We start from the raw sequence: 26,682 nt of genomic DNA on the forward strand, positions 1-26,682 counted from the left end.
GCTCAGCTCATCTGTATTTTTCATCTATCTGTTGCCGAGTTCATTCAATAGTATTTATTGAACGCTTACTATATGCAGAGCACTGGACTAAGCGCTTGGAATATTCAATAGTATTTACTGAGCGCTTACTATGTGCAGAGCACTGGACTAAGCGCTTGGAAGGAGCAAGTCGGCAAAAGAGAGAGACAGTCCCTGCCATTGGACGGGCTTACGGTCTAATGGGAATATACAATTTGGCAACAGAGTTGTTCTCCCAAGCGCTTAGTACAGTGCTCTGCACTTAGTAAGCGCTCAATAAATACTATTAAATGAATGAATGAATATATTACCTTATTTATTCTCAGAGAAGCAGCGTGGCTCATTGGAAAGAGCCTGGGCTTGGGAGTCGGAGGTCCTGGGTTCGAATCCTGGCTCTGCCACTTGTCAGTGGTGTGACTGTGGGCAAGTCACTTCTCTGGGCCTCCGTTCCCTCCTCTGTCAAATGGGGATGAAGGCTGTGAGCTGCACGTGGGCCCACCTGATGCCCCTGGATCTCCCCAGCGCTTAGAACAGTGCTCGGCACATAGTAAGCGCTTAACAAATACCAACATTATTATTACCTAACTTCTCTATGCCTCAGTTCGCTCCTCTGTAAAATGGGGATTAACTGTGAGCTGCACATGGGCCCACCTGATACCCCCGTATCGCCCCAGCGCTTAGAACAGTGCTTGGCACATAGGAAGCGCTTAACAAATACCAACATTATTATAATTACTACCTAACTTCTCTATGCCTCAGTTCCCTCCTCTGTAAAATGGGGATTAACCGTGAGCTGCACGCGGGCCAACCTGTTGCCCCTGGATCTCCCCAGCGCTTAGAACAGTGCTCGGCACATAGGAAGCACGTAACAAATACCAACATTATAATTACTACTTAACTTCTCTATGCCTCAGTTCCCTCCTCTGTAAAATGGGGTTGAAGACTATGAGCCGCACGTGGGACAACCTGATGACCCTGTATCTCCCCCAGGGCTTAGAACAGTGCTCGGCACATAGGAAGCGCTTAACAAATACCAACATTATAATTACTACCTAACTTCTCTATGCCTCAGTTCCCTCCTCTGTAAAATGGGGTTGAAGACTATGAGCCGCACGTGGGACAACCCGATGACCCTGTATCTCCCCCAGCGCTTAGAACAGTGCTCTGCACCCAGTAAGCGCTTAACAACATTATTATGATCGAAATGTCCACTCCCAGCGCTTAGCACAGCGCCGGGCCCGTAGTAAGCGCTCACTAAACACGAGCGAAGGAAGGACGGACGCCGCCGCTCCGGACCCCCACGGGGGGTTCCGGAAAGAGCCGAACGGCGGGAGCGCTTCGGCCGTTTCCGGCGGGGGCGTTTCGGCTGTTTCCGGTTGGGGGGGTGGCTTCGGCTAGTTCCGGCGGCGGTGCTTCGGCTGTTTCCGGCGACGGCGCTTCGGCTGTTTCCGGAGGGGGGCGCCCCTTCGGTGAGTTCCGGCGGCGACGCTTCGGCTGTTTCCGGCGGGGGCTCTTCGGCAAGTTCCGGCGACCCCGATCGGAAATGGCCGAGCGCGCTGGCTGATTGACGCCTGCCTGGCTGGGGAGCGAAGGGAGCCGGCGGGCCGGAGGGCTGCGGGGAGGAGGAGGCGGCGGGGGCGGCCGGTCCCCGGGCAGGACGGCGGCGTTGGAGAGGTCCTGAGGAGCGGCGGCGGCGGCGGCGGCGGCGGCGGCGGCCCCCAAGGTAGGAGCGGCCGGGCGGGAGCTCGGGGGTCAGGGGTCAGCGCTTGGCCTGCCGCCGCCTCCCCCTCGGGCCTCCCCCGGACCCCGGCCCGGACGCACACGGACCCTCGATGGGGCCTTCGGAGGAGCTCGGCCTCCTCTTCCTCGCCGGGGTCCGCCCACCCCCCCCAAAAGCCCGGGCCTCGGCCTCCCCACCGTCCCCGCCCGAGGAAGCGCCCGCCCTGCCCACCTTCGAGCACACACACACACACACACACACACACACACCCCCTCTCTCCCTCTGGGTCTGGGACAAGGAGACAAAAACACCCCCCCGTTAACCGACTTTCGGGGGGGTCCCGGCCTGAAAGTTGTGCGGCGGGAGGGGCCGGGGGAGCGCCGGCCCCGCCATCGCGATCTTGTTCTCGTCAGGGTGTCCGGCAAGCGCTTACTACGTGCCGAGGACCGTCCTGGGCGCCGGGGCAGAGCCAAGGTCATCGGGTGGCCCCGCGTGGGGCTCGAAGCCCCAGGCTCCATTATCCAGACGAGGGCCCCGAGGTCCAGGGAAGCGAAGGGGGGTCGGCCGGGGCAGATAAAGTGGCGGAGGCGGGATTCGAACCCACGCCCTCTGGTTCCCAAGCCCGGGCTCCTGGCCCTAAGCCAGGATGCTTCGCTTTCTGAGGACCGGGACGTTGCAGCAGCAAGGCTGAGCGGACCCCCTCCTCCTTCTCCTCCTCCTTTTCCTTCTTTTCCTCCCCCTCCTCCTTTTCCTTCTCCTCCTCCTTTTCCTTCTTTTCCTCCTCCTCCTTCTCCTCCTCCTTTTCCTCCTTTTCCTTCTTTTCCTCCTCCTCCTCCTTTTCCTTCTTTTCCTCCTCCTCCTCCTTTTCCTCCTCCTTTTTCTCCTCCTTTTCCTCCTCCTTTTCCTTCTTTTCCTCCTCCTCCTCCTCCTCCTTTTCCTCCTCCTTTTCCTCCTCCTTTTTCTCCTCCTTTTCCTCCTCCCGCTTTTCCTCCTCCCGCTTTTCCTCCTCCTCCGCCTTTTCTTCCTCTTCCTCCCCACTTCTTCCTCCTCCTCCTCCTCCCTCCCGCTCGGGGGTCCCGGGAGAGGAGGAGGGGGGCCGGACGGGGCCTGCCCCCTGGTCCCCCGAGCCCTGCTGCTCCGGGGAGTTTCCCACCGCCAGCCCCCTTGTAAACTTCCAGTTCGGGGCGGAGCTCCCCGCAACTTTCACTCTCCGCTCCCCGGAGGGTCTCCGCCCTCCCAGGCCTCGGGGAGCCGGAAGCGCAGACCGGGAGGGAAACCCGCTCAGATGGGCCCAGGCTGAGATTTGCTCTTAGTCATGAGGCCTTCGGTTTGCCGTCAGTGACAGAAGCGGCTTGCGCTTAATTTGGGCTCGTACTTGTGCCCGGACTAGCCGGGGTCGGGAGGGGAAGGGTCCCCGCCGCCCAGGAGCTCAGCCCGCGCGTGCCCACCGACCTGCACCCGCGGACGCCCATCCCCGCTTCCTCTCGGACAGAGCCAAGATGGCCAAGGGCAGGCTGGTGTGTGGCATCCGTGCCCCCGGGGGCAGGGGGAGGTGCGGGCCGCCACAGCACCGGCCCGCGGGACGCCGGACGCTAGGCCCGGGAGCGGCCTTTGCTGGCCACCTGGCTCCGCGTGGCGTCGAAGTGGGGCTCCCGCCGCCCCTTCCCACCGGCCGGCCGTCTCTCCCCCCGGCGGATTTCAGGCCCCGGGGCCTCCACCGAATGATCGCGCCCTCGGGGAAGATGGCAGGAGCCGGTGGAGCGAGCCGGAAGCCGTGGGCCCGGGGAGGCGGGCACGTCGCGGGGACCGTCCGCCGCGAGCGAGGGCAAAGATTGGCTGTGCCTGGGGGAGGTGGGCACTCCGAGCGCTTCGTACAGTGAGCGCTCAGTAAGTACGACCGAATGAATGAAAGAATGAGACACGGCCACTTCGGTTCGGGTGACGCGGAGAAGCGGCCCTCCTCCCCTGGACGTTCCCGTGTGTGCGCGTGGTTTAACCGTGGGCGGCTCTGTCTGGATCCCTCCTCGCCTCGGCCGCGGGGGTGGCAATTCCCCAGACCCCCCAAGGTGTGCACTCAAATCAGTCGATAGTATTTCCTGAGCTTTCCGGAGCAGTGACCTGCCAGAGGTGAAGTCCTTCCGAAATCCCATCTCCTCCGGGAGGCCTTCCCCGATTCAAATCTCAGCTCCTCACCCGATAGCCCTTCGCCAGTGGCCACTTCAGGACTCTCACAGCACCTAAGCGCCGGGCTAGTCACCCCCCGTTGCCGAAACCCGTCGTACGTCGATCGGTAACATTTCAATCCATCGGCGGTGTTCCTCGAGCGCCGACCGCGTGCAGAGCGTTGTACTGGAAGAGTACAATACAAATGAGGTGGTAGGCACGTTCCCTGCCCACAACGAGCTGACAGTCTGGAGAGGGAGACGGACATGAACGTATACAGATTCGTACGTAAATACTATGGGGCAGAGGGTGGGTGAATAGCGAATGTCCAGAAGATACTCTGTTGCTTCCTCTGAAGTGGAACTCGCTTCTGGGTCCGTCTCCCCGGCTAGAATGTAAACTCCTTGAGGGCAGGCCTCCGTCTATTCAGCCTCCCAAGCGATGCTCTGCCACCGATAAGCACTCAGTAAATCAAACCGATGGATTGCTGAATGTGAAGGAGGGGGGGGCTCCCAGCACGAAGGAGGAAGTGGGCCCGGACTGGCGGTTGGAGAGATAACAAGGTCCAGTGATACCTCGGCGTTTCCTCACCCACCCTTTAGGGAAAAAAAAAAAAAGATCCGGGTAGAGGTGCGACCTGTGGAGAGGGGAGAGGCCCGGAGGCGAGGGAGGAGGCGGGCGCGGGCAGTCGACAAGCATCTGAGCCGGCGAGTCGGCCGTCAGGGTGGAGTCGACCCGCTCCGTTTGACTTCTGCTCTGTCCGATTACTTATAAAGCGGCGAGATGCAGCGCGGCCCGGAGGAAAGAGCCCGGGCCTGGGAGTCAGAGGATCTGCGTTCTAATCCCCGCTCCGCCACTTGTCCGCCACGTGGCCTTGGGCCAGTCGCTTCACTTCTCTGGGCCTCAGTTTCCTCGACTGAGGCCTGGGGATTGAAGACTGCCGGCCCCACCCGGGACAGGGGCCCGATTATTTTATAGCCGCCCCGGCCCTCGGTACGGTGTCCAGTGAACACCACGGTTATTATTGTCAAGGCCCTCGGTTCCAGGTCCCGCTCCCTGGCAGAGGGATGGAGATGAGGGCCAAAGTGGAGGTTTGGCCCCCCCGGATGGGGGTCCTCGGGGTGTGCAGCCAGCATCCGGCACGTGGGCGTGGGAGGAGGGGGCGCGGCGGTGGGACGGAGAGCAGAATGCCGGGGACGGGGGGTCTGGGCCCGGGAGCCACGAGTGGGAGCGGCGAGGGGCTTCCGACCCCCAGCCGGTCGCCACAGAGGCTGCTGGCGACGCTGGCCCTGCCCAGACTTTGAGGAGGGGGTGGGGAGAAGATTGATTTGGCCCTGTGAAGTGGCAGTGGGCCAGAGAGCCCAGATTTATAGGAACCGCCTTTGTGCGGGGGGGAATCTCCTAGCAGATGTGGACGCCCCCCGCACCCAAAGCTTTTCCTCTCCCCCCTCACACGCTCAGGGTAAGGCTCCGAGCTCCCCTGTTGCCTCAGCAGCCGGCCGTCCCGTTCACGGTATGGGTCGTGTGTTTCCCGTGGGTCCGGAGGTCGGGGACGAGGGGGGAGCAAACCCGGGCGGCCCCTGTTATCCGAGGCCTTCTGAGCTCCACCCTCCCACTCACCCACTCTCCCTCCCGGGCGGGCCGCTGACCCGCCGAGCTCAAGGGACGGTGAGCCCGACTCGCCCGGCCAGACTCCTCCAGGGCCGTGCCCCCCACCCCCCGCCCCTCCTCTGGCCCGGCCGCGGTCACCCGGAGCCGGCCCTCACCTCCCGTCGGAAGAAGATCCAGCGGAAGCTGCTCGAGGACCGGGAGGTCCCCCCCGTAGACCGAAAGCCCCCTGTGGAGAGGGAATGTGCCTGCCTACTCGGTTGGGTTGCGCTCTTCCAGGCGCTTAGCTCAGGGCCCGGCCCTGAGTCGGCGCCGGCTAAACACCACTGATCGACCGCTTCCTTTGCCCTTCCCAGACGGTTCGCGTAACGCGCTGCCCTGGGGGAGCGGCGTGGTCTAGTGGTTAGAGCACGGGCCCGGGAGTCAGAAGCGCTGGAGTTCTAATTCCGGCTCTCCCGCTCGTGTGCCGTGTGACGTCGGGCGGATCACTTGGTTTCTGTGGGACGTGCACTGCGTCCTTTTCGATTAGCTTGTATCTACCTCGGTTCTTAGTACGGTGCCCGGCGCGTATCCGACACCATAAAAAAAGGTGGGTTGCGCCCAGTAAGTTTCCTTACTACCTCGCCCGCGGCCTTCCCCGCTCCCTCCCGTGGGTCTTCCCCGATTTAGCCACCAGCCGCCCCAGCCCGTATGTCTTCACCGGGTCTTCCCTTCCCGAGCACACAACCCACGTGCAGGTGCGTGGGCTCGGCGGTACAGCCGGTTGGCGTGTTCTGATGACCTCGTTTGCCAATCTTGGGATGTCCGTCTTCCCTCTCAGAGGGGAGGTTCCACGAGGGCAGGGGACAGGCGTCGGGCTTCTTTCGTACTCCGTCGGGCACCGTCCCCAGTGGGTGCTGCCCCGGGTGGGCGCCGTCCAGTAAAAGGTGCTGGCCGGACTACAGTCCGTGGCCGCCGGCGGACTCACAGAGGGCCCGGGGCCGTGCCCGCCGACCCGCGTCGGGGAGAGACGGCCGCGCGACAGACTGAGGCCGGGGTGTCCTCCCAGATCCCCTCATCCCGCCCCCCACGCCCCCGCCGGAGCCCCCACGCCCCCGAATGGGCTTCGGGAACTGTCGCGCTCGCGTTGGAGAGATAAGAACTATTTTCTGGAGATCTCTTCTCGCCGCACGGAAACCCGTACGGATGCCCGTTCCCCTCCGAAAACAATCAGCCGTTCCAGCCCGTCCTGTGCCAGGAAGCCCGATAAGCCGGTCACCTAGCAACCCGGAATAGTCCGCGGTCACTATTGCCCACGCCGAGCACGTGGCGGGAAGGCCCCCGCCACCGCCGCCCCCCACCCCGAACCCACTCCCCCTCTGCCTTCCTGGAGCACCCTCCCCTCCGTCCCCTCCCCTTCCTCTCTCGAAGTTCTGAGCCCCCACGGTGGGATGAGGCGAGATGGGTCCCAAATCCCCTCCGGGAGCCCCCCCGGCGGTCAGCAGGGCGGACCGGGCGCCCGATGGGCACGGGACCGAGTGCCGCGGAACCGGCCAGGATCGGCTGACGGCCTAGCGGCGGGGGCTGACTGGGCTTTCGGGGACTCTTGTGGACGGTGCAGCGGGCGGGCGGGTGGACTGGCCTTCCCCTACGGGGCCTGCTCACCTGGTTGGGCCACGCTAGAGTCCCGGGACGCCGCAGGGCCTAAAGGGCGGAGGCGTTCAGCGCGGCTCCAGCCTCCGCGTTGCTGCAGGCCGCGTGTTTCAAGCCACCGGGAGCTGTTGTGGTCGCTACCCGGCGGGCCTGACCCGCTCTCTTGGACAGGCCCGATTCCAGACTCCAGCGGTCCCAGGGGCACCGCCAGAGGCCCGGGGACCCGCCTGCCACCTCTGTGGGGAGCCGCCGCCGTGTTACAGAGAGAGGAGTGTGAGCTCGTTATGAGCGGGGAACGGATTTACTAATTCTGTTGTATTTCCCACTCCCGAGCGCTTGGTACATTGTTCTGCGCAGAGTAAGCACTCGATAAATGCCACCGGTTGATGGGTTGGTCGGTTGAGAGCCGGCGTAAAGGGAGGTGGGCCCGGCCCAGGACGGGCTGCCGGCCCAGAGACCCAGATCACCATCTTGGATGATGATAACCGTAACAGTAATGATAAGGGTGGGATTGCCAGGCGCTTACTCTGTGCCGAGCTCTGTAGTAAATGCTGGGACGGATCCAGGAAATGCCAACCGGGCACTGTCCCTATCCCAAATGGGGCACATTAAGGGGGAGGGAGCACAGGCGTTGGATCTCCATTTTTCAGATGAGGAAACGGAGGCCCAGAGAAGAGAAACGACTCGCCCGAAGTCGACCAGCGGGCGAGCGGTAGAGACAAGAGGAGAACCCGGGTCCTCTGTCTCCCGGGACCGGCCTCTTCCCACTAGGCCGCACCGCTTTCCGGCCCGTCCCGGGGCAGGTCTCCTAACCCCTCGGGGCTAGGAGGTCCCCCTCGGTATAAGTGGGGATGAGAACCCCGCTCTCCCTCTTTCCTAGACCGTGAGCCCCGGGCGGGCCGGGCCCGATCGGATGATTGCGCGTTTGCCCCTGGCAGAGAGCAAGTGCCCGAGCAACACCAGACCTGATGTTATCGCTCTGCCCGCCTGGCCCCCAGGCAGCGGAGAAGAGTCGATCGGTCGCGCCGGTATTCAGTAAGGCTTACCCTGTGCGGGGCGCAGTACCGAGCGCTGGGAGGGGATACGCGGGAGAGGGTTGAACACGAGCCCTGTCCCTCGTGGGCCTTAACAATCTAAAAGTGTAAGCGGGGAGAAGGTATCGGAGGCAGACGTAACAGGAGCGATGAAACGTTAAACAAATAGGCAAAATTGGCTCAAAGTCCGGGCTGCGACGGGGAAGTCCGGGAGCGGGGACCTGCCCGGTGGCGGGAGGGAAGGGGGCGGTTACCGCAGGGCTTTTCCCGGTGGCCGTGGTGGAGGCCGAGAGCTTGCCGGGAGCCCGGGGAGGATCCCCCGGTGGTGGGAAGGAAGGCGGGGGATTCTTCCGCGACCCCGGGCGTCCGGGCCGGCCGCTTCTCTCTCCGTTGTCCCTGCCCTCGACCGCTGGTGACCGGAGAAGCGGTGGCCCCGGGCGGGCTGGCCTACCGTTACCCGGGGAGCAGGTGGCCCGGCCGGTCCCCCCTCCCACCCCGTGTGCGGTCGGGGCCGAGGCCGTCCCTTGGGCGTGGGAGGGTGGGGGCGAACCCGAGACAGACAGGCGGACGGACAGAACGAGAGACCGCCAGCTTGCCAGATGGATCTTTCGTGGCCCCGGGCTCCGGCTGGCAGACTCCCAAACCCAGCAGCCAGAGGAGGATCTGCATGTTCTCTTGAAATTTATGTACAGATCTTTAAATGATCCATGATACGTTACTTATTTATATTAGCGTCCGGCTCCCCCCTCTAGACTGTAAGCTCATCACAGGCAGGAAACCTGTCCTCTAATTCCGTTTTACTCCCCCAGGCGCTTAGCACTGTGCTCCGCTCGTAGCGAGCACTCTAAATCCCTTTGATTGCAACGGGGATCCTGGGGACGCGGGGGGCGTCCGGCGGAAATGCCGACCGGATCGCTTTTGTTTGCTGGACTCGAGCCTCAGCCGGTGCTGGCCCGAGACCACCTCCCCTCCCCGGGCCCGGCCCCGGCCCCAGATAAGCGTCCTCACCCTCCGTCGCCCGCCTTGTCGTCGGGGTTTAGGGGCATGTCGTCGAGGAAGCCGTGGTCTGGTGGAAGGAACCTGGGCTTGGGAGTCGGAGGACTTGGGTCTCAATCCTGGCTCCACCACTTTCTTGCTGTGTAATCCTGGGCAGGTCCCTTCCCTTCCTTGGGCCTCACTACCGTCACCCGTAAGACGGAGATTCAGTCCCACTTAGGCTGTGAGCCCCCCGTGGGACTCGTTCATCTTGTTTCTCCCCCAGCGCTTAGTACAGCGCCTGACGCGTGGTAAGCGCCTAATAGCAGCTATCGCTCCCCTCGGTAGGGGACGACCCTGGGTTCGGCTGGCGGGCACGGGACAACCGCCCCCTCCAGTGGGAACTGCTTGGCCACCCAGTCCTCTCACGGGGATCTGAGAGAGAGAGGGGTTGGGTCTCCATCTGGTTCTGGTGGTGGGGGTCACTGGGAAGGGTGCCTGGGGTCAGAGCTCTCGCCTGCGTGTGCGTGCCCAACTAGGAGAGGTGTTTCCTTCCCTGCCCCCTCCCCGCCGCCGCCTCGAGAGCCACCCCGCCCTGGTGCCTGCGGGAGGTACCCGGGTTTGCGGCAGCCTGAGCCCGTGGCGGCCAGTCGGGTGGGCGTACGGGCCCCGTTTCCTGCAAGGAACGGTTGCCTCGGCCGCTTCCCGGCACAGAGAGGAGCCACCCGGCCGACCGGCTCCCCCGGCTCCGGGCCCGACGGAAAGCCCCGCGCCTCCTCCCGGGGCCCCCGGCCCGGCCCGCCCTCGGCTGCGGGCGACGACCGCCCCGGCGCGTGTTGGAGGAGGGCCCCGGCCCTTTCCCAGAGCCGCTGAGCTGGCGCCGCCTGCCGCCCCGTTCCCGGTACCCGGGGTCCGGATCCCCGAGGGCCGCGGGGGGGCCGGTGGGACCGCCCCATTCCAAATCCCGGAGCCACGTTTGGGCCGGATTCCCGGCGGGAAGAGGGTTTTTGGCCCCCCGGGGAACGGGCCGCCGGCCCCGCCCCACCCCACCCCCAGACCCTCCCCGCGCACCATCTGCCCCGTCCCATCCCGTCGTGTCTTCGAATCTCCCCGGGCGGGGTGAGTGGGTTCCGAGTCACCCGCCGGGACGTCCCGCCCGACCCCTTCCGAACAACAACCGGCTACCCGGGGCGGCTGGTGGCCTTAAAAGCGGGCCGGGTGGGCCCGGGTGGGTGCTCCCCGGGGAGATGGCCCCTGGCCTCTCCGCGGGCCCAGGCGTGGCCCGTTCCCGGCGGCCCCGGGCGGTTTCTGACGGAGGCTCCGCTTCGTGTTCCCACAGGTGGCGGCCTCCTTGCGGACCGGCGCCCCCCGGGTGGAGCGGGGCGTGATGCCGCCGGCCCGGAGCTGAGGGCCGGGACCCCGAGGGCACGGCGACATCCGGGTCGGGCCGGGCGGCCAGCCTCTGTTCGCGGTGGGTCCCCCGGGCATCGGCGGGGGGCGGGGCGGCGGTCAGCCCCGGGCACCCCTCCCTCGGGAGGCCCCTCGAGGTTGCAACGGGGCGGGGGGATCCCGACATCACGGGCGCCCCCGGGTTCCACACCCGTGGGGACCGCCGGCCTCGCCGCCCGCGGTCGGGCGGGCCGGTCTGAGCCGGCTAGCGGTCTCTGACGGCGGGGGCGGATCCCCGGGGAGGCGGGGAGGGTCATCCCGCACGGGGCTGACGGCCGCTCCTCCTCCCCCTCTCTCTTCCCCTCCCTCCGCAGGGCAGCCCCGAGGGGCCGGGGGGAGGGGTTTGCCGGCTCCTCCCGGGCGGGCGATGGAAACGGCCGGCCGCGCCGGACCGGAGCCGGGGCATCCGCGCACGCGCGCCTGAGCCCGGCACCGCCCCCGGACCTCGCCGCCGTCTCGCCACGCCGATGACGTGACGCCGCCCGCGGGCTGAGGCGGCCCGGGGGCGCGCGCGTGCCCCGGTCGGCCGTCGGACCCCACCCGCCCCGGGCCCGGCGGAGGGGGCGGGGGCGCGGACCGGCCCCGCGCGGGCCGGGACCATGAAATTCCCGTTCTACCGGCGCCCCGGGGAGACGGCTCAGTAGCGCGGGTCCGGCGGCGGCGAGCCCCCGGCCCGGGATCATGGCCCCCGAGCCGCCGTGACCGGGCGGGGCGACGGCCGCGCTGGGCCCGGGGCCGGGCTGGACCATGTGGCGGGGCGGGGGCGGCGGCGGGGGCCCGGTGGCGGGGGCGGCCGGCGGGGCCGCCCAGCCCTGGCTGCTGCGGCTGTCCAGCCGCGTCCGCCTGACGTGGCTGAGCTTCACGCTCCTGGTCATCCTGGTGTTCTTCCCGCTCATCGCCCACCACTACCTGACGACGCTGGACGAGGCGGACGAGGCGGGCAAGCGGCTGTTCGGGCCGCGGGCGGGCGGCGAGCTGTGCGAGGCCCGGCACGTGCTGGACCTGTGCCGCATCCGCGAGTCGGTGAGCGAGGAGCTGCTGACGCTGGAGGCCAAGCGGCAGGAGCTGAACGGCGAGATCGGGCGGCTGAACGTGAAGGCGGAGGCGTGCCGCAAGAGCATCGAGGGCGCCAAGCAGGACCTGCTGCAGCTGCGCAGCGTCATCAGCCAGACGGAGCACTCCTACAAGGAGCTGGTGGCCCAGAACCAGCCCAAGCTCTCGCTGCCCGTCCGCCTGCTGCCAGACAAGGAGGACCCCGGCCTGCCCCCGCCCCCGCCCCGGCGCAGCCGCGCCTGCCGCCTGCACGACTGCTTCGACTACTCGCGCTGCCCGCTCACCTCGGGCTTCCCCGTCTTCGTCTACGACGGCGAGCGCCTGCCCCTGGCCGCCCGCCTGGACCCGCTGGTCAAGCAGGCCTTCGAGGCCGCGGCCCGGGCCGACCCTTACGTGACGCGGGACCCGGACGTGGCCTGCCTGTACGTGGTCCTGGCCGGGGAGCTGCGGGAGCCCGGCCCGCCCGGCGAGCTGGAGCGGCAGCTGCGGGCCCTGCCCCACTGGCGGGCCGACGGGCACAACCACCTGCTGCTGCACCTGGCGCGCCGGCCCGGGGGCCCCGACCCGCTGGCCAACGTGAGCACGGGCCGGGCCATGGTGGCCCAGGCCACCTTCCACGCCGCCCGCTACCGGCCGGGCTTTGACCTGGTGGTGTCCCCGCTGGTCCACGCCATGGCCGAGCCCAACTTCCTGGAGATCCCGCCCCAGGCGCCGGCCAAGCGCAAGTACCTCTTCACCTTCCAGGGCGAGCGGGTGGAGGCGCCGCGCCCCCCGGGCGGCGGGGGGCCGCGGGGCGGGCGCGGGGCCGGGCCGGGCGACGAGGCCGAGGCCGAGGAGGAGGAGGAGGAGGAGGAGGAGGGGCGGGGCGGGGCGGCGGCCCCGGCCGACTACGACGACCGCATCGTGGCCACGCTCAAGGCCGTGCAGGACAGCAAGCTGGACCCGGTGCTGGCCGAGTTCACCTGCAAGCTCCCGGCCCAGCCCGGCCTGCCCGGCGAGTGGGCGCTCTGCGGCCGGCGGGAGGACCGGCTGCGCCTGCTCCGCGCCTCCACCTTCGCCCTGATCATCGCGCCCGGGGACCCGCGCCTGCTGGCCACGGCCGGGGCCGCCCTGCGGCTCTTCGAGGCCCTGGAGGCCGGGGCCGTGCCCGTGGTCCTGGGGGAGCAGCTGCGCCTGCCCTACCACGACGTGCTGCGCTGGAGCGAGGCGGCCCTGCTGCTGCCCAAGGCGCGCGTCACCGAGGCCCACTTCCTGCTGCGCAGCCTCTCGGACGGCGACCTGCTGGCCATGCGGCGCCAGGGCCGCTTCCTCTGGGAGACCTACCTGGCCACGGCGGCCGGCGTCTTCAGCACGGTCCTGGCCGTGGTGCGCACCCGCCTGCAGATCCCCGCCGCCCCCATCCGGGACGAGGCGGCCGCCGAGATCCCCCACCGCTCGGGCAAGGCGGCCGGCACGGACAACGCCAACCTGGCCGACAACGGCGACCTGGACCTGGGCCCCGTGGAGACGGAGCCGCCCTACGCCTCGCCCCGCTTCCTCCGCAACTTCACGCTCACGGCCGCCCACCTGCACCGCAGCTGGAACGCGCCCCCGGGGCCCTTCCACCTCTTCCCCCACACGCCCTTCGACCCGGCGCTGCCCTCGGAGGCCAAGTTCCTGGGCTCGGGCACCGGCTTCCGGCCCATCGGGGGCGGGGCCGGCGGCTCGGGCAAGGAGTTCCAGGCGGCGCTGGGTGGCAACGTGCCCCGCGAGCAGTTCACCGTGGTCATGCTGACCTACGAGCGAGAGGAGGTGCTCATGAACTCGCTCGAGCGGCTGAACGGGCTGCCCTACCTCAACAAGGTGGTGGTGGTCTGGAACTCGCCCCGGCTGCCTTCCGAGGACCTGCTGTGGCCCGACATCGGCGTCCCCGTGGTGGTGAGTCGCCCCCTGCCCCTCGACGCCGCCTCCTCCTCCTCCCCCTCCCCCCCGTCCCTCCCCCGGCCGGTCGTTCCCCGGGGAGCCCGGGCCGCGGAGGACCTCGGCGGGCCGGGAGGGCGCGCGGGAGACGAGCCGACCGGCGTCCGCGGGGGAGGGGGAGGGGGAGGGTCGTCGGGGACGGGTCCTTTCGGGGGAGGCCGTGCACACACGGGGCGTTTTACGGACGGGCGGGCGGGCGGACGGACGGGGGCGGGAGAGTCGGGGCGTCGGGTGGGCCCGGGGGACAGCCGGGGACGGAGAGGGGCGAGTCGGGCGCCGGCCCGTCCCTACCCCCGAGCGCCGGGGTCCGGCAGAGCGGCCGGTCCCTCCCGGCGCGTCGGCGCCCCCGCCGGAGACCGCGTCCCCGGCCGGAGGCCGGCGGGCGGCCCGGCGGGTTCCCTCGGCCGGCTCCCCGCGCCCCCGCCGCGGGGCGCCCCGAGCGGCGGCCAGCGGCCCTCCCCGTCCGCAGGTGGTGCGCACCGAGAAGAACAGCCTCAACAACCGCTTCCTGCCGTGGGACGCCATCGAGACGGAGGCCGTCCTGTCCATCGACGACGACGCTCACCTCCGGCACGACGAGATCATGTTCGGGTTCCGGTGAGGGCGGGTCGGGGGCCGCGGGGGCGGTCGGGCCCGGGATCTCGGCCGGCCCGTCCCGCCCGTCCCCTGGCGCGGGGCGGGGGGGGGGGGGGCACGGGCCTGGAGCCGGGGGAGGGAGGGCGGCGGCGGCGGCGGGTGAGGCTGACGCCCGCTGTGGTCTCAGGGTGTGGCGGGAAGCGCGAGACCGGATCGTGGGGTTCCCCGGGCGCTACCACGCGTGGGACGTCCCCCACCAGTCCTGGCTCTACAACTCCAACTATTCCTGCGAGCTTTCCATGGTGCTGACCGGCGCCGCCTTCTTTCACAAGGTCAGGGCCCAGGGGCGCCCCCCGCCCCCTCGGTCAGCCGGGGCGGGGGAAGGGTCCCCGGGGGGGGTCCCCCCCGCCTCCCCCGGCCGCGGTCGGCGCCGCGGGGGGGCCCGACGGGCTCGGGGAGCCCCGGGGGCCGGGTACCCGGGGTCGGCGAGGGCGTCGGGACCCTCGGGGGGACCGGCCCCGGCCCCGCGCCGCTCCCTGCGGGGCGGGCGGTCCCCGACGGGCCCGGCCTTTGCGTCCCACAGTACTACGCCTACCTGTACTCGTACGTGATGCCTCAGGCCATCCGGGACATGGTGGACGAGTACATCAACTGCGAAGACATCGCCATGAACTTCCTCGTCTCCCACATCACCCGCAAGCCCCCCATCAAGGTGAGCGGGCCGCCGGCGGGCTCCCGGCCCCCCCGCCCCCCCGTGCCTTCCGGCACAGGGTCCCCGTCGCCGCCTCCACCGCGAGACTCCCCCGGCAGCCCTCCTCGGGCCCCCGTGGCTCCCTGTCCCGCCCCGTCTCCCAGCGGCCCGTCGGAGAGGTCGGCCGGCGGTGCCCGCCGGGCCCCGGCGCGGGTGACCGGGCACGTGCCGCCGTGCTCCCGGGGTGGCGGGCCGGGGGACCGCGCTGACCGCCCCCGATCCCCCCGGCCCAGGTGACCTCACGCTGGACGTTCCGCTGCCCGGGCTGCCCGCAGGCCCTGTCGCACGACGACTCCCACTTCCACGAGCGGCACAAGTGCATCAACTTCTTCGTGCGGGTGTACGGCTACATGCCGTTGCTCTACACGCAGTTCCGGGTGGACTCCGTGCTCTTCAAGACGCGTCTGCCCCACGACAAGACTAAATGCTTCAAGTTCATCTAGGGCCCGGCCGGCCCGGCGCGGGGACGGCCGCCGGGCCGAGGAGGTGGACGCCCCGACCCGTCGTGACTGGGGGTCGGGCACCCGAGGCGGACCGGGAACGCCGCGACGGGGCCCCGGCAGGGCCCGCCGAACCGAGGGAACGCCGCCGCTCGGACGGGACCCGGGGGTGCATCCGAATGGTTACTTGTCCGGGGTGACTGGTTTGAGGTGTTTTTTAATATTATAATTATTTAAGATGGAAGTGTTTCAGATCAGCCTCCCTGGGCTTCTATATATACGTATATATCCGTGTGCGTGTGCGTGTATATATGTACGTGTGCATAGATGGCTCCCGGGCCCCTCTCCGCTCGTCTCCCCCTCGGCCCCGCGTCCCTCCGTCGCCGTTCCTCCGCCAGCCCCCGTGTCTCCGGTGGCCCCCGGCCCCTACCCTCGTGTGACCTGAGGAGGGGCCGCAGACTCCCGCCTTGGGCGGATGGCGGGGGGAGGAGGGGAGATCCTGCCCCGCTCCCCTCCTCCACCCCCGGCGCCCCGCCCGCCGTGGGACGTCGGACCCGTTCTCCACCGTCGCCACGGTCCCTTTCCGCTGGGGGACGGTCCCCAGGCGGGGCCGGGCTGGGGAGGCGGGCGCCGCCCCCCTCGACACCCCCCCCGCCCCCGTCATCCACCCACCCGCTTCAGGCTGCCTGGACCCGTGCCTGTGGCTGCTGCTGCCCCGTGTTGGGGAAGGGGTCCGGCGGGGTCCGGCGGGACCGTGGGCGGGCGGGTCCGGGGGGACGGGCCAACCGACACCCTCCCAAGCAGAGGTTGGGGAGGGCGCCCTAACTGGGCTACCGGGCCGGGGACCGCCCGGATCCGGCCCCACGCGCTCCCGGACATCTTCGGCCCCGCCCGGGCCCGGCCCTCCCCGCTCCTCCCCTGCGCCGGGGCTGGGGGTTCGGCCGCCCGCCCCCCGCCACGGCCCCTTTCTGCCCCCCCCTTCCCTCTAGAAATGGGGCGTCTCTGCCGGGAACCCCCGGGCGCCCCTCACCCCGGCACAACGGTTCCGGCATCGGGTTTTGTAAGCAGATGAATAAAGAGAAAGTTACCTCAAGCGGGGCCCGGGCCTGGTATCGGGGGTTTCCGAGGGTGGCGGGGGCGCCACCCCTCAGAGCGGAGGACGGAAGGGCGGTCGGACAGAGGGAAGGCGGGCGGAAGGGGCGGAGGCTCCGGGCCGCCCGCCCGGGAGCGGCCGTGCCGCGAGGAAGTGGCGGCCGGGGGGCTGTGTTTCTGTCCCCTGGCCCGGGGGGGGGGCCCTCGGCACTTGGCCGAGGAGGGTCGGACGGCTACTCGCGGACGGCGGGGCCGGGTGGGTGGTGGAACCGCCGAGACCAGCGACCTCCACCCCTTTTCTCCATGTTGTGGGGGCGGGGGGGAGTCTGGGACAAACCCTCGGGTGTGGCCGTCCGCCGGGGCGCCCCCCCGCTCTGCCCCACAGAGGCCCGGGACCCCGGCCCCACGGAAAGGTTCTTTATTTGTCGGGGGGGGGGGGGGGGGAGCCAGAGGCGGCTCCGGGGCCGGGACAGGCCCAGGCCCGGCCCGGGGGTTCAACGTCCGCGTGCGCGGACCGCCTCAAGTAACAGGAGAGGGCAAGGGGCCCGTCCCGGGTGCGACGGTACCCCCGGGGCGGGGTGACGGCGGCGATGGGGCCGGGCACCCGGGCTGAGCCCTTCCCTTTCCGACGGTAGTTCTCGGCCGGCCCGGGGCGGGGGGGCCGGAGGGCGGTCCTCCCTCCGCCTCCGGGACTCGGAGTTCCGGGAGGGGCCCGGCCCGAGCCGGGCCCGGGTGGCGGTCGGGGGGCGGGGGAAGCAGATCGGCCGGGGGCCCCCTCAGAACTTCTGCAGGAAGTTGAGGACGAGGTCACGCAGGCGTCCCCGCAGCGGCTCGTCGTTGTCGCAGATGATGTGGGTGGAATCCTCCTCGATCTGGATCAGCGTCTCCGCCTCCTGCAGCAGCACGATGTGGCCCTTGGCCGTGTCCTCCACCTTCACGTCGCTGAAGCCGTGCTGCGGGAACGGATGCGGGGTCGGGGGAGGCGGCCCCGCCGGACGCCCGGGGTGGGGAACGAGGGCGGCCCGCTCCCGCTGACCTCCCCCGAGTCTCAGCGCCGACCCCCGACCCCCTTTCCAATTCCCCCCCCCCCCGCCACCTATATACGCATATTCAGCGCGGGGCCAAATCCGGTCCGTTTCTCCTCGGCAACATCTCTAGCCTCCGCCTCTTCCTCTCCGCCCGAATGACGGCCACGCCGGTCCGGGAGCACGTGAGCAGGTCACGGCCTGGCTTGCCTCCTCTCCCGCCTCTCCGGTCTGTACTCTGCTGCCTGAGTCGTTCTTCTAAAACGTGATCTGTGCCCGTCTCCCCCCAGTCTACCGCATCCAGCAGAAATTCCTTGCCCTCAGCCTTCAGGCACTCAGTCGGTCCTCTGCACCCCAGATCACGCTCCCTGTTCCCGTCGGGCCGACCTACTCGCTGGGCCTTGTTCTCGTCTCTACGGGTCCCCCGACTCCCTTTTCACAAGAAAACAGGCCTTGGCTCTCCCCCAATCCCAACTTCTGCGGCTTCTACCCTGTGGACAGGGCACCCTCTCCGGCGGCGGGCACGGGGTCCCGCCCACGGGAGGTGCTCGATAAACGCCCGGGATGGATCCAAGCCTTCCTCGTGACATCTCTGACTACCTTTGACTACCGTCTCTACGCAGATGACACACAGATCTACATCTCCGCCCCTGTCCTCTCCCCCTCGCTTCAGGCTCGCATCTCCTCCCGCCTCCAAGATGTCTCCGCCTGGATGTGGGCCCGCCCCCTGAAACTCAACGTGAGCGAGACCGAGCTCCTCATCTTCCCTCCCGAGCCCGGTCCTCTCCCGGACTTCCCTATCACCGTGGACGGCGCGACCGTCCCTCCCGTCTCTGGGGCCCGCGATCTCGGTGTCGTCCTCGACTCGTCTCTCTCGTTCGCCCCACGCATCCGATCCGTCACCCAGACCCGCCGGTCTCACCTTTCCGATATCGCCGAGCTCCGCCCTCTCCTCTCCACCCGAACGGCTACCTTACCGCTACGGGCTCTCGTTACGTCCCGGCTAGGCTACCGTGTCGGCCTTCTCTCCCATCTCCCTTCCTCCTCTCTCGCCCCGCTCCAGTCTATTCTTCGCTCCGCCGCCCGGCTCATCTTCCCGCAGAAACGATCTGGGCCTGTCACTCCCCTTCTTAAACACCTCCGGCGGTCGCCTGTCGACCTCCGCTCCAAACAGAAACTCCTCACTCTAGGCTTGGAGGCTCTCCGTCACCTCGCCCCTTCCTACCTCTCCTCCGTTCTCTCTTTCTACCGCCCACCCCGCACGCTCCGCTCCTCTGAGCACTGTAATAAGCACTTGGAATGAACGAGTCGGCAACAGATACAGTCCCTGCCTTCCGACGGGCTTACGGTCTGATCGGGGGAGATGGACAGACGAGAACGATGGCGATAAATAGAGTCGAGGGGAAGAACATCTCGGAAAAACCGATGGCGACTAAATAGAATCGAGGCGATGTACATTTCATTAACAAAATAAATAGGGTAATGAAAATATATACAGTTGAGCGGACGAGTACGGTGCCGAGGGATGGGAAGGGAGAGGGGGAGGAGCAGAGGGAAATGGGGGGGAAAAGAGGGTTAAGCTGCGGAGAGGTGGAGGGGGGGCGGTAGAGGGAGTAGAGAGGGAAGGGGAGCTCAGTCTGGGAAGGCCTCTCGGAGGAGGTGAGTTTTAAGTAGGGTTTCGAAGAGGGGAAGAGAATCGGTTTGGCGGAGGTGATCCGGGACCGCGGGGGGACGCGGCCCGGGGGTCGACGGCGGGACGGGCGAGACCGAGGGACGGTGAGGAGGTGGCCCGTCCAACGGCAGGGACTGTCTCTGTCTGTTGCCGACTTGTTCATTCCAAGCGCTCAGTACAGTGCTCTGCACATACTAAGCGCTCAATAAATACTATTGAATGAATGAATGAACGAACATCTCTCCCGCCCTCCCAACTGTGCACCGGGGCTCAGGCCCACCTGGGCGTTCCCATACAGATCGACGCACGTGCCCTCAGGAGGCAGACCGGGAGCAGAGGTGGGCGCCCAGCTTGGGTGTGGGCGGGCAGGACGGGTGAACGCCCCCACCCCCGGAGTCCACCTGAGCCCACCGCGGGGCACTCGGGGAGCCGGCGCTCACCTTCTCCAAGGCCTGAACAAACTGGTCCACGGGGATGGAGCCGCTCAGCAGGGGCTTCAGCGGCTTGCAGTCCGGGATGTCGTCCATCACCCGCTTCCGCTTCTTGCCGACCGGAGCCGGGCCGGACTTGGGCGGGGGCTGGGACGGGAGGAGGCCGTCAGGGCCGGGGCTGCCCCCGGTCCCGGCCAGCCGGGCCCCGCTGGGGCCGGGGGCCCGGGGAGGGCACCGCGCTGGGCTCGCTGCCCCGCGCCGCACCCGGCCCCGGGTGTGTTTCTGTCTGAGGTCCCGGAGCCCCGCGGCCGGGCCCTAAGCGGCGCAGCCGCCCACCGACAACCCTTGGCGCCGATCTGGACCCCCCAACCCACGGGCGGTGACAGACGTGTCCCGGTCCGGGCCCTCGCAGCTGCCTGCGTGTGTTTGTGTCCTCCCCCGAGTGCCCTGTCCCGTGTGCCTTGCTCCGGCCCGTCGCCTACCTGCAGAACGTGCTTGTTATCTTTGGTGTGCAGCATGGCGGAAACGGTCGCCAGGGAGATGCCGGGCTTGATCTCCATGGGCACCAGGGAGTCTGCAAGCTAGAGAGACGGGTGTGGGCCGGGGCCCCGGCCTCTCCTCCCGAGCCCTCCGGCGCCACGGCGGGCGGCGCGGAGAGGGGGCCGAGGCCCCACTTTCGGGACGAGGTCGAGTGCGGCTTCGTGGCCGACAGCCGGCAGGGCCGGAGGCGGCCCGCCCGTCTTTCCCGGGCGCGGCCCGCAGACCCCCCCGGGACGGAGGAACGGTGACGGGGGAGAAGCCGAGACGGCAACCGGGGCCGCGGACGTCAAATGTGCCGGGTGGGTCGGGCCGGGCCGGGCTCCGCCCCGTCCCGGAACTCCTCTTCGGTCCCGGAAGGCGGCCCGGCCCCAGGCGGCGCCGCCCCGGGCCGGGGACCGAGAGGGAGGGGCCGAGGGTCCCCACCCGCCCCTCACCTCGGGGACGATCTCGATCTTCTCGTAGCGCCGCTTGAAGGGCAGGGTGAGCACCTCGGCCCGGCGGTAGGACATGGCGGGGGGGTGGCAGCCGATCACCAGATCCACGCGGTGCGCTTGGGTGGGAGGTGGCTGCGTGTACTGCTCCGGGCACACCACGTGGAGGGGCTGCACGCGAGGTGGGGACGGGGAGGCGTTGAGAGGCGTTGAACCCGGAGGGCCTGCTTCGGTCTCGCCCCCGGGGTTCTTCCACCCCCTCGCCGCGCCCTCCTCCCGGGCTGCCCGCCGAGACACAGAGAGGATTGTCCGGGGGCAGCCCGGGGGCGGGAAACGGGTTCGGCCACGTGGAACGGGGAGACGCGCACACGCTCTGACGGAGGCAGGCAAATGGGTAGGGAGGGAAGGGAAGAGGGACAGGAAGGAAAGGACCAGTGCCGAGGGCCACCGTTTCCCCCAGACGCTCCCCCTTAACATGAAGACAGCCCTAAAATGGCTCTCTACTCCGCGGGGCGCCGGCACCGTCCACCGCTCCGCCGGGCTCGTGGCCACCTGTCCGACTCCCCGGCCGCAGCGGGGAGGTGCGGCGAGGCCCGGGGCGTGGGGGGCGGGGGGACGCACCTGCACTTCCTTGAGCAGCTTAGACACCTGGATGAAGTTGAGGCGCGTGTCTATGGGGCAGTAGACGCACTTCATGGCCAGTGGCTGGTAGGGAGCCAGGGCCTCCAAGTACGAGAAGTCGGGCTCTGCGGGAGGGAGGGAGGCAGGGAGGGAAGGGACCGGCCCCGAGTCGCCTCGTCCGATGCGGAGCGGCGCGTGGTCCCCGCCGCTCCCCGCGCCCCCGGCCGCCGCGGGCCCTCTGGGGACCCGCCGCCCCGCCCCGGGCCGCCCTCACCTACCGGTGAATATGACGGTGTTGAGGCCGGACCTGCCCCAGAGCTCCATGAAGTGCACGACGTCCCCGCAGCGCAGGGAGGGGTGGCCGGTGAACACCACGCACGGCTGCTTGAAGTCGTTGCTGAAGTCCCCGGGGATGCTGGGGTAGTGCTTCAGCTTGTTCGTCTGAATGAGCTGCGGGACGAGCTTCCCGTCAGCCCGCCCGCGCCCCCCCGGACCCAAAGCGGGGGTCCGGGACTCACGGGGCAGACCGGGCGGACCCGAGGTCTCCGCTCCCCTTCCCTTTAAAGGGCACCCCTCCGCAACGACAGAAATGGGGCGGTGCCGAGGTGGTGCCTGCCCCGAGAGCCCCAGGGCGCACGGAGGTTGGGGGATAAGAGGAGTGGGGGGGGGGGGTGAAGACGGGGGGTCCTCCACTGCTACGCAAACAGTGACGAGCTGAGAAACCTCGGGTGCCAGGGTAGTTTGCCGTCCTGATTTGTTTCTGAAGGAGAGCCCAGAGTGTCACCAAAAGCAGACTTTGGCAGCTGGGCCTCCCGGCTCTAACGCCACGGAGAACCGGCTAGGGCCCCCCGGCGCCCCGCTTCTTTTCTCCCGTTCCCGGTGAGGGCCGTGAGGCCGGGCCCTTCTCCGACGCAGTTCGGGTGCCGGGAAGGGGCCTCCCTGTCGGCGTGGGGCCGGGGCCCCGAGGATCCCCCAACCCCAAGAAGGGGCCCGTCCGGCGGCGGGGGGAGCGTGCGGGCCTCGGCCTACTCGCGCGTGGGAATCGCCGCCGCGTGGGGAGAGGCGCCCTCTGCCTCCGGGGCCCAGACCAGCGGAAATGGCTTTTCTTACCTCTGCGTGAGGAAAGGGAGGCTCCGGGAGGTAGACCTTGGTCTGCTTGTTGTGACAGAGCCTGGGGAAGAGAGGAAAAGCTGAAGACGGGGGACCGGCTGACTGGGCTTTCTGTCCACTTTGCCACCTGCCGGTCCCAGCGGCCCTGGCACGGGGGTGAGCTCAACTGGACGCAGCCGGCGTCCGGGGAACCGGCTCCTCGGTAGGAGTCGGGCGGTCCCGACGGACTGGAAGAACGGGGGGTGAGGAGGAGGGGAGAGGGAGGCCCGCGGTTCCCGGAGCTCTGTCCCGGCCAGCCCCCGGGTCGCCCGGGGCCACCTCCCCCTGCAGCGCGCTCCTACCTCCCCTGGCCCACGCCGGTGGCCGGTCACCGACCGGGCCCAGAGGCCGGCAGTTTCTCTGTAAGGAGGCAGAGCTCTGGGCGGGCGACTTCCCCGGCCTCCCAGGAAACGCGTCCCAGGCTCGTGCCGCGCGGCCACGTCCCCTACGGCATCATCCCGTTGCCCTGGAGGCTCGCGGGACGGGGCCTCGGGCGTCCCTCCTCTCCCCCGGGGCCGCCGCAGCGGCGCGGGGTCGGGACAGCGGCGCCGCGATGACGCGATACTGAGAGGCGATATATGACGTGACGCCGCTGGACTTTGCCCTCCCCGAAATGATCTTTTCTCCTTGTGAAATCTGGATTTTGAAACGGTTTCCTCTGGGCATGTTTCAGTTTGGGGAGTTGGCGTTTCAGAGGCGAAACCGGCACTATCCCGGTTTTTTCCAGAGAAGCAGTGTGGCCTAGTGGAAAGAGTATGTGCCTTGGAGTCAGGGGACCTGGGTTCCAATCCCGGTTCTGCCACTTGCCCGCTGTGTGACTTCGGGCAAGTCGCTTCACTTCTCTGGGCTTCAGTTTCCTCATCTGTAAAATGGGGATTCAATACCTCCTCTCCCTCCAACTTAGACCGGGAGCTCCACGGGGGACCGGGACTGTTTCCCACCCGATTATCTTGTCGTCACCCCGGTGCTTGTACGGAGTAAGTGTTGAACAGATACCACAGTGGTTATTATTTTTTTCCAGGAAAAGGCTTTCCTATTTGCCGTCTTTCAAGCCTCATCCTTAATAAGACGGCAGGAAGCCGACGATCGGTTTTAATTTTGAGACTGCGGAAAGGCCGGGTTTCTCTTTTCCAGGCGTCTGGGGATAAAAAGGGCGGAAGCAGAGAGGTATGAGTGGGCCCCGTTTTCGCCTGCCTTAAATGTACACTGACAACATAAAATGTGTCCAAGGCTGGAGCTTTTGGACCTCTCCCCCCACCCCCACAAAGCTGGCCTACCCAACTGCCTTATCCTTTCCTCTCAGTCATCATTAACACCAGAATGCGGTGAAGTGAAATGTACATAGCCTGTTTGAGCCCTGGGATTGGGGGAAGGGGGGGAGAGAGAGAGGAGAGTGTGTGTGTGTGAGGTTGCAGCAGTCCTCGGTATTCAAAGACCCTGCCACCTCTCATGGTGAAATTCACCCGAGAGCGCGTCTCTGATCGAAAAGGCCGCTACGGGATGCTCCCGTGGTCCTGGCCCTACTGTGCAGACCAACTGAACGTCCCTTCTTGGAGGTCATTTTGATGTCTAAGCACTGAAGTTCAGAGCGGCTAGCTTTGTGATCGTTTAGCTGGGATGGTCTCGATTCTGGGGACGTTTTTTTTTTTTCCTCAAACTGCTCAGCGTCTGGGCGACCACCAGAATCTGGGATGGCCCCAGCTCGCCTGGGGTACGTACAAAGGCGCGCGGGGACACGTAGCCGGGCCCGGACCAGAGGGCGGACTTGTAAAGGCGCAGCCGGTCTACCGGCCGGGCCTCCCGCGCCTCGCTCACGCCCTCCCCCACCGCCCGGAACGCCCTCCTCCTCCAAATCGGCGAGACCGCGGCCTTCCCCGTATTCAAAGCCCTTCCGGGGAGCCCTTTTCCCCGGGAGCACTTCCCTGATCGATATCCCTCCTCCCCAGTGCCCCCAAACTGTGCCATCTCCACACTCGCGCAGAGACAACCACCCACAATGCTTCTGTAAATACCCACTTGTACACTCCAATACCCGAGCCCTCGCTCTCTCCCTCGCCCCTTCTTCCTTTCTCTTCTTCCTCCTGTCTGTCCCTTATCTCGAGTCAGTGTCCCCGGCTAGACGGTGAGATCCCCGAGGGTGGGGAGTCGTGTCCTCTAACTCGGCTCAGTGCGGCGTCCTGCACCCAGAAGGCACTCGGTCCAGGGTGCCGGGGCGGGGGCGCGCCCGGCCCGGGGGGGAGGGCGGGGGACGGACGTAAGGACGGAAACCTACCACTCAGCGAAGATCTGGGAGAACTCGAGCGAGCTGTTGGCCACGGGGGAGATGAAGTAGAGGGGGACGTTGGAGAGGCCGGCCGAGTCCATGTACTGATAGAGACATTCCAGCAGGTCGTAGATGACGCCGGACGGGTAGCAGGGGACCAGGACGTTGCCGCCGTTCCGGACTGTCATGGCTGGAGGTGGAGGTGTCGGGAGGCGGGTGGGTGGGCCGAGGGCGGGAAGGGGACGATGGGGAAGGAGGAAAGGAAAGAAGGAGGTCACTAGAAAGCCGGAGAGGACAAACTCCCGGAGAACACCTGCTTCCGCCCTGCTCCCACGCTCTGTCGGGAATGAGCAGCCTCTGCTCCGGCCACCAGCCCTGCCCCTGCCCCTGCCGGCCAGAGCCTTCCGGGCAGGTGCCACGACTCTGGAACGAGCCCGTCTTTGGTCGCCAGGACCGGACAGGCCAGATCCTACTGGCTCAGGGCTGTGGAAGCCTCCTTTCCTGGTCCGGCGGGCAGAGATCCCGGGCTCCCGATTGTCTCGGGCCCTTTGGCTGTCGGACCCGGAGTATTCCAGCCCATCTGGGGTTTGCGCGAGTGCCCACTTAGTGTCAGCACTGAGCTGTGCGGCTGGGAGAGGCCCTTGGGGGCACGACTGGCCGCAAAGCCCGGTGGGCAGCTTCTGCGGGCTGGAGGATGGGGCTGAGGGGGGCGGATGGCACTGCAGGCCACGATGGCTCCCTCACAGCGGCCTCGGGTGACGGGTCTCCGGGTTGTGGAGCGGGGCCCCCGAGGCCAGAGAGCCCGCCTGCCCGCGGCCACGGCCTCAGGACCCATCTGCCCCGACGTGTGGGCCGGCGGCCCCGGAGAGAGCTCCCGGGACCTTCCACGGCCCAGGCTTTCCACGGCTCACTGGAGGAGGGAGGTGGCCTCTCCACCCTCCTCTTCCTCCCTTCAGCGGCCACGTGCTCGGTTTCAGCGTCCCCCCGCTAGGCCGGAGGCTCCTCGAAGGCAGAAGAGGACCCTTTATCTGCTCCATCCTCCCCATCGGCTGGTACGGGACGCCGCGCGCAAGAGGCGCTCAGTCCGTCCCCCGGCCAGGCGGGCCTCTCACCCTCCACAGAGAACCTCCGCGTTCCCGCCTCCCCGCACCCCGGGCCGGGGCCCTACCGAGGCTGCTGCAGAATTCTCCCACCATGCCGTCTGGGTTCGCCGTGGGGATCTGCGTGAGGCCCGTCAGAATCAGGACGTCGCTGTTCTTCAGGGAGGCCTGGTCCATGGGCTGCAACGCAGGACAGGCAGTCAGTGGTATTTACCGAGCGCGTACCGTGTCTGGAGCACTGTACTAAATGCTTGGGAGAGTACAACGGAACAATATAACAGATACGTTCCTTGCCCACATGAGCTTACAGTTTAGAGGGGGAGACGGGCATTAAGATAAATAAATTACAGATACGCGCATCTGTGCCTGGGGGCCGGGAGAGGGGATGAAATGAAGGGGGCAGGTTAGGGCGACGCAGAAGGGAGTGGGAGAAGAGGAAAGGAGAGTTTAATCAAGGAAGACCTCTTGGAGGAGATGGGGCTTCGATAAAGCTTTGAAGTTGGGAAGCGTAATTGTCGGATTTGAGGACGGCGGTGCAGGACAGAAGCAGGATGTGGGTGGGAGGTCGGCGGCGAGATAGATGAGATCGAGATAGAGCCAATAGGTTGGCATTAGAGGCGCAGAGTGTGGGGGCTGGGTCGAAGAAGGAGAGCAGTGAGGTGAGGTAGGAGGGGTCAAGGGGTTTGAGGACTTTCAAGACAAGGGAGGGTTAAGCCGGGACGATTAGCGTGACTCCATCCAGCCGGCCGGCGGTCTCTGACCCCCGCAGGGCCCCGGCTGCCCGACGGCGGCCCGGAAAGAGCCGCAGGGGCACCGGTGGAGCGGGGGGACCGGGACGGGCTAACAGTGGGAGAGTCTGGGGGGCTAGAAGGCTCAAGAAGCGTGGCCGGCTCATGGGCGGGAAGAGTGGGCCATGGAAAGCATGGCTCCGGACGTGAGGGAAGGCGCTAACCCCCGGCCCTCCATCACCCGCACAGTCT

General features: G+C 67.6%; 2 protein-coding genes and 1 long non-coding RNA gene across 4 annotated transcripts in view; 2 read left to right on the forward strand and 1 right to left on the reverse strand.

The window, feature by feature from the left end:
- The first annotated feature begins 1,443 nt into the window (after positions 1-1,443).
- On the forward strand, positions 1,444-11,353 carry LOC114807325. Its single transcript, XR_003755369.1, has 3 exons — positions 1,444-1,741; positions 10,490-10,621; positions 10,914-11,353. It is a non-coding gene; the product is annotated as an uncharacterized LOC114807325 (long non-coding RNA).
- Positions 11,354-11,385: 32 nt separating this feature from the next.
- EXTL3 (exostosin like glycosyltransferase 3) lies at positions 11,386-16,471 on the forward strand (the record flags this gene model as incomplete). Its single annotated transcript, XM_029053276.1, has 5 exons — positions 11,386-13,569; positions 14,081-14,208; positions 14,375-14,519; positions 14,771-14,899; positions 15,172-16,471. Coding segments are annotated over 5 exons (2,796 nt in total), but the record flags the coding sequence as incomplete, so codon positions are not given.
- Positions 16,472-16,910: 439 nt separating this feature from the next.
- INTS9 (integrator complex subunit 9) overlaps positions 16,911-26,682 on the reverse strand; it is a 30,002-nt gene continuing 20,230 nt past the window's right edge. For both annotated transcript variants that reach the window (XM_029052771.2, XM_029052772.2), the window contains exons 9-17: positions 25,771-25,882; positions 24,612-24,792; positions 22,301-22,361; positions 21,469-21,640; positions 21,191-21,315; positions 20,573-20,740; positions 20,081-20,179; positions 19,608-19,745; positions 16,911-17,423 (exon numbers count right to left, since the gene is read on the reverse strand). In XM_029052771.2, the coding sequence (XP_028908604.1) occupies positions 17,247-17,423; positions 19,608-19,745; positions 20,081-20,179; positions 20,573-20,740; positions 21,191-21,315; positions 21,469-21,640; positions 22,301-22,361; positions 24,612-24,792; positions 25,771-25,882 (1,233 nt within the window). In that variant the 3' untranslated portion in view covers positions 16,911-17,246. The remainder of the gene's footprint in view (positions 17,424-19,607; positions 19,746-20,080; positions 20,180-20,572; positions 20,741-21,190; positions 21,316-21,468; positions 21,641-22,300; positions 22,362-24,611; positions 24,793-25,770; positions 25,883-26,682) is intronic.

The sequence above is a fragment of the Ornithorhynchus anatinus genome, chromosome X2 (assembly GCF_004115215.2).
Source record: "Ornithorhynchus anatinus isolate Pmale09 chromosome X2, mOrnAna1.pri.v4, whole genome shotgun sequence".
Lineage (NCBI taxonomy): Eukaryota > Metazoa > Chordata > Mammalia > Monotremata > Ornithorhynchidae > Ornithorhynchus > Ornithorhynchus anatinus.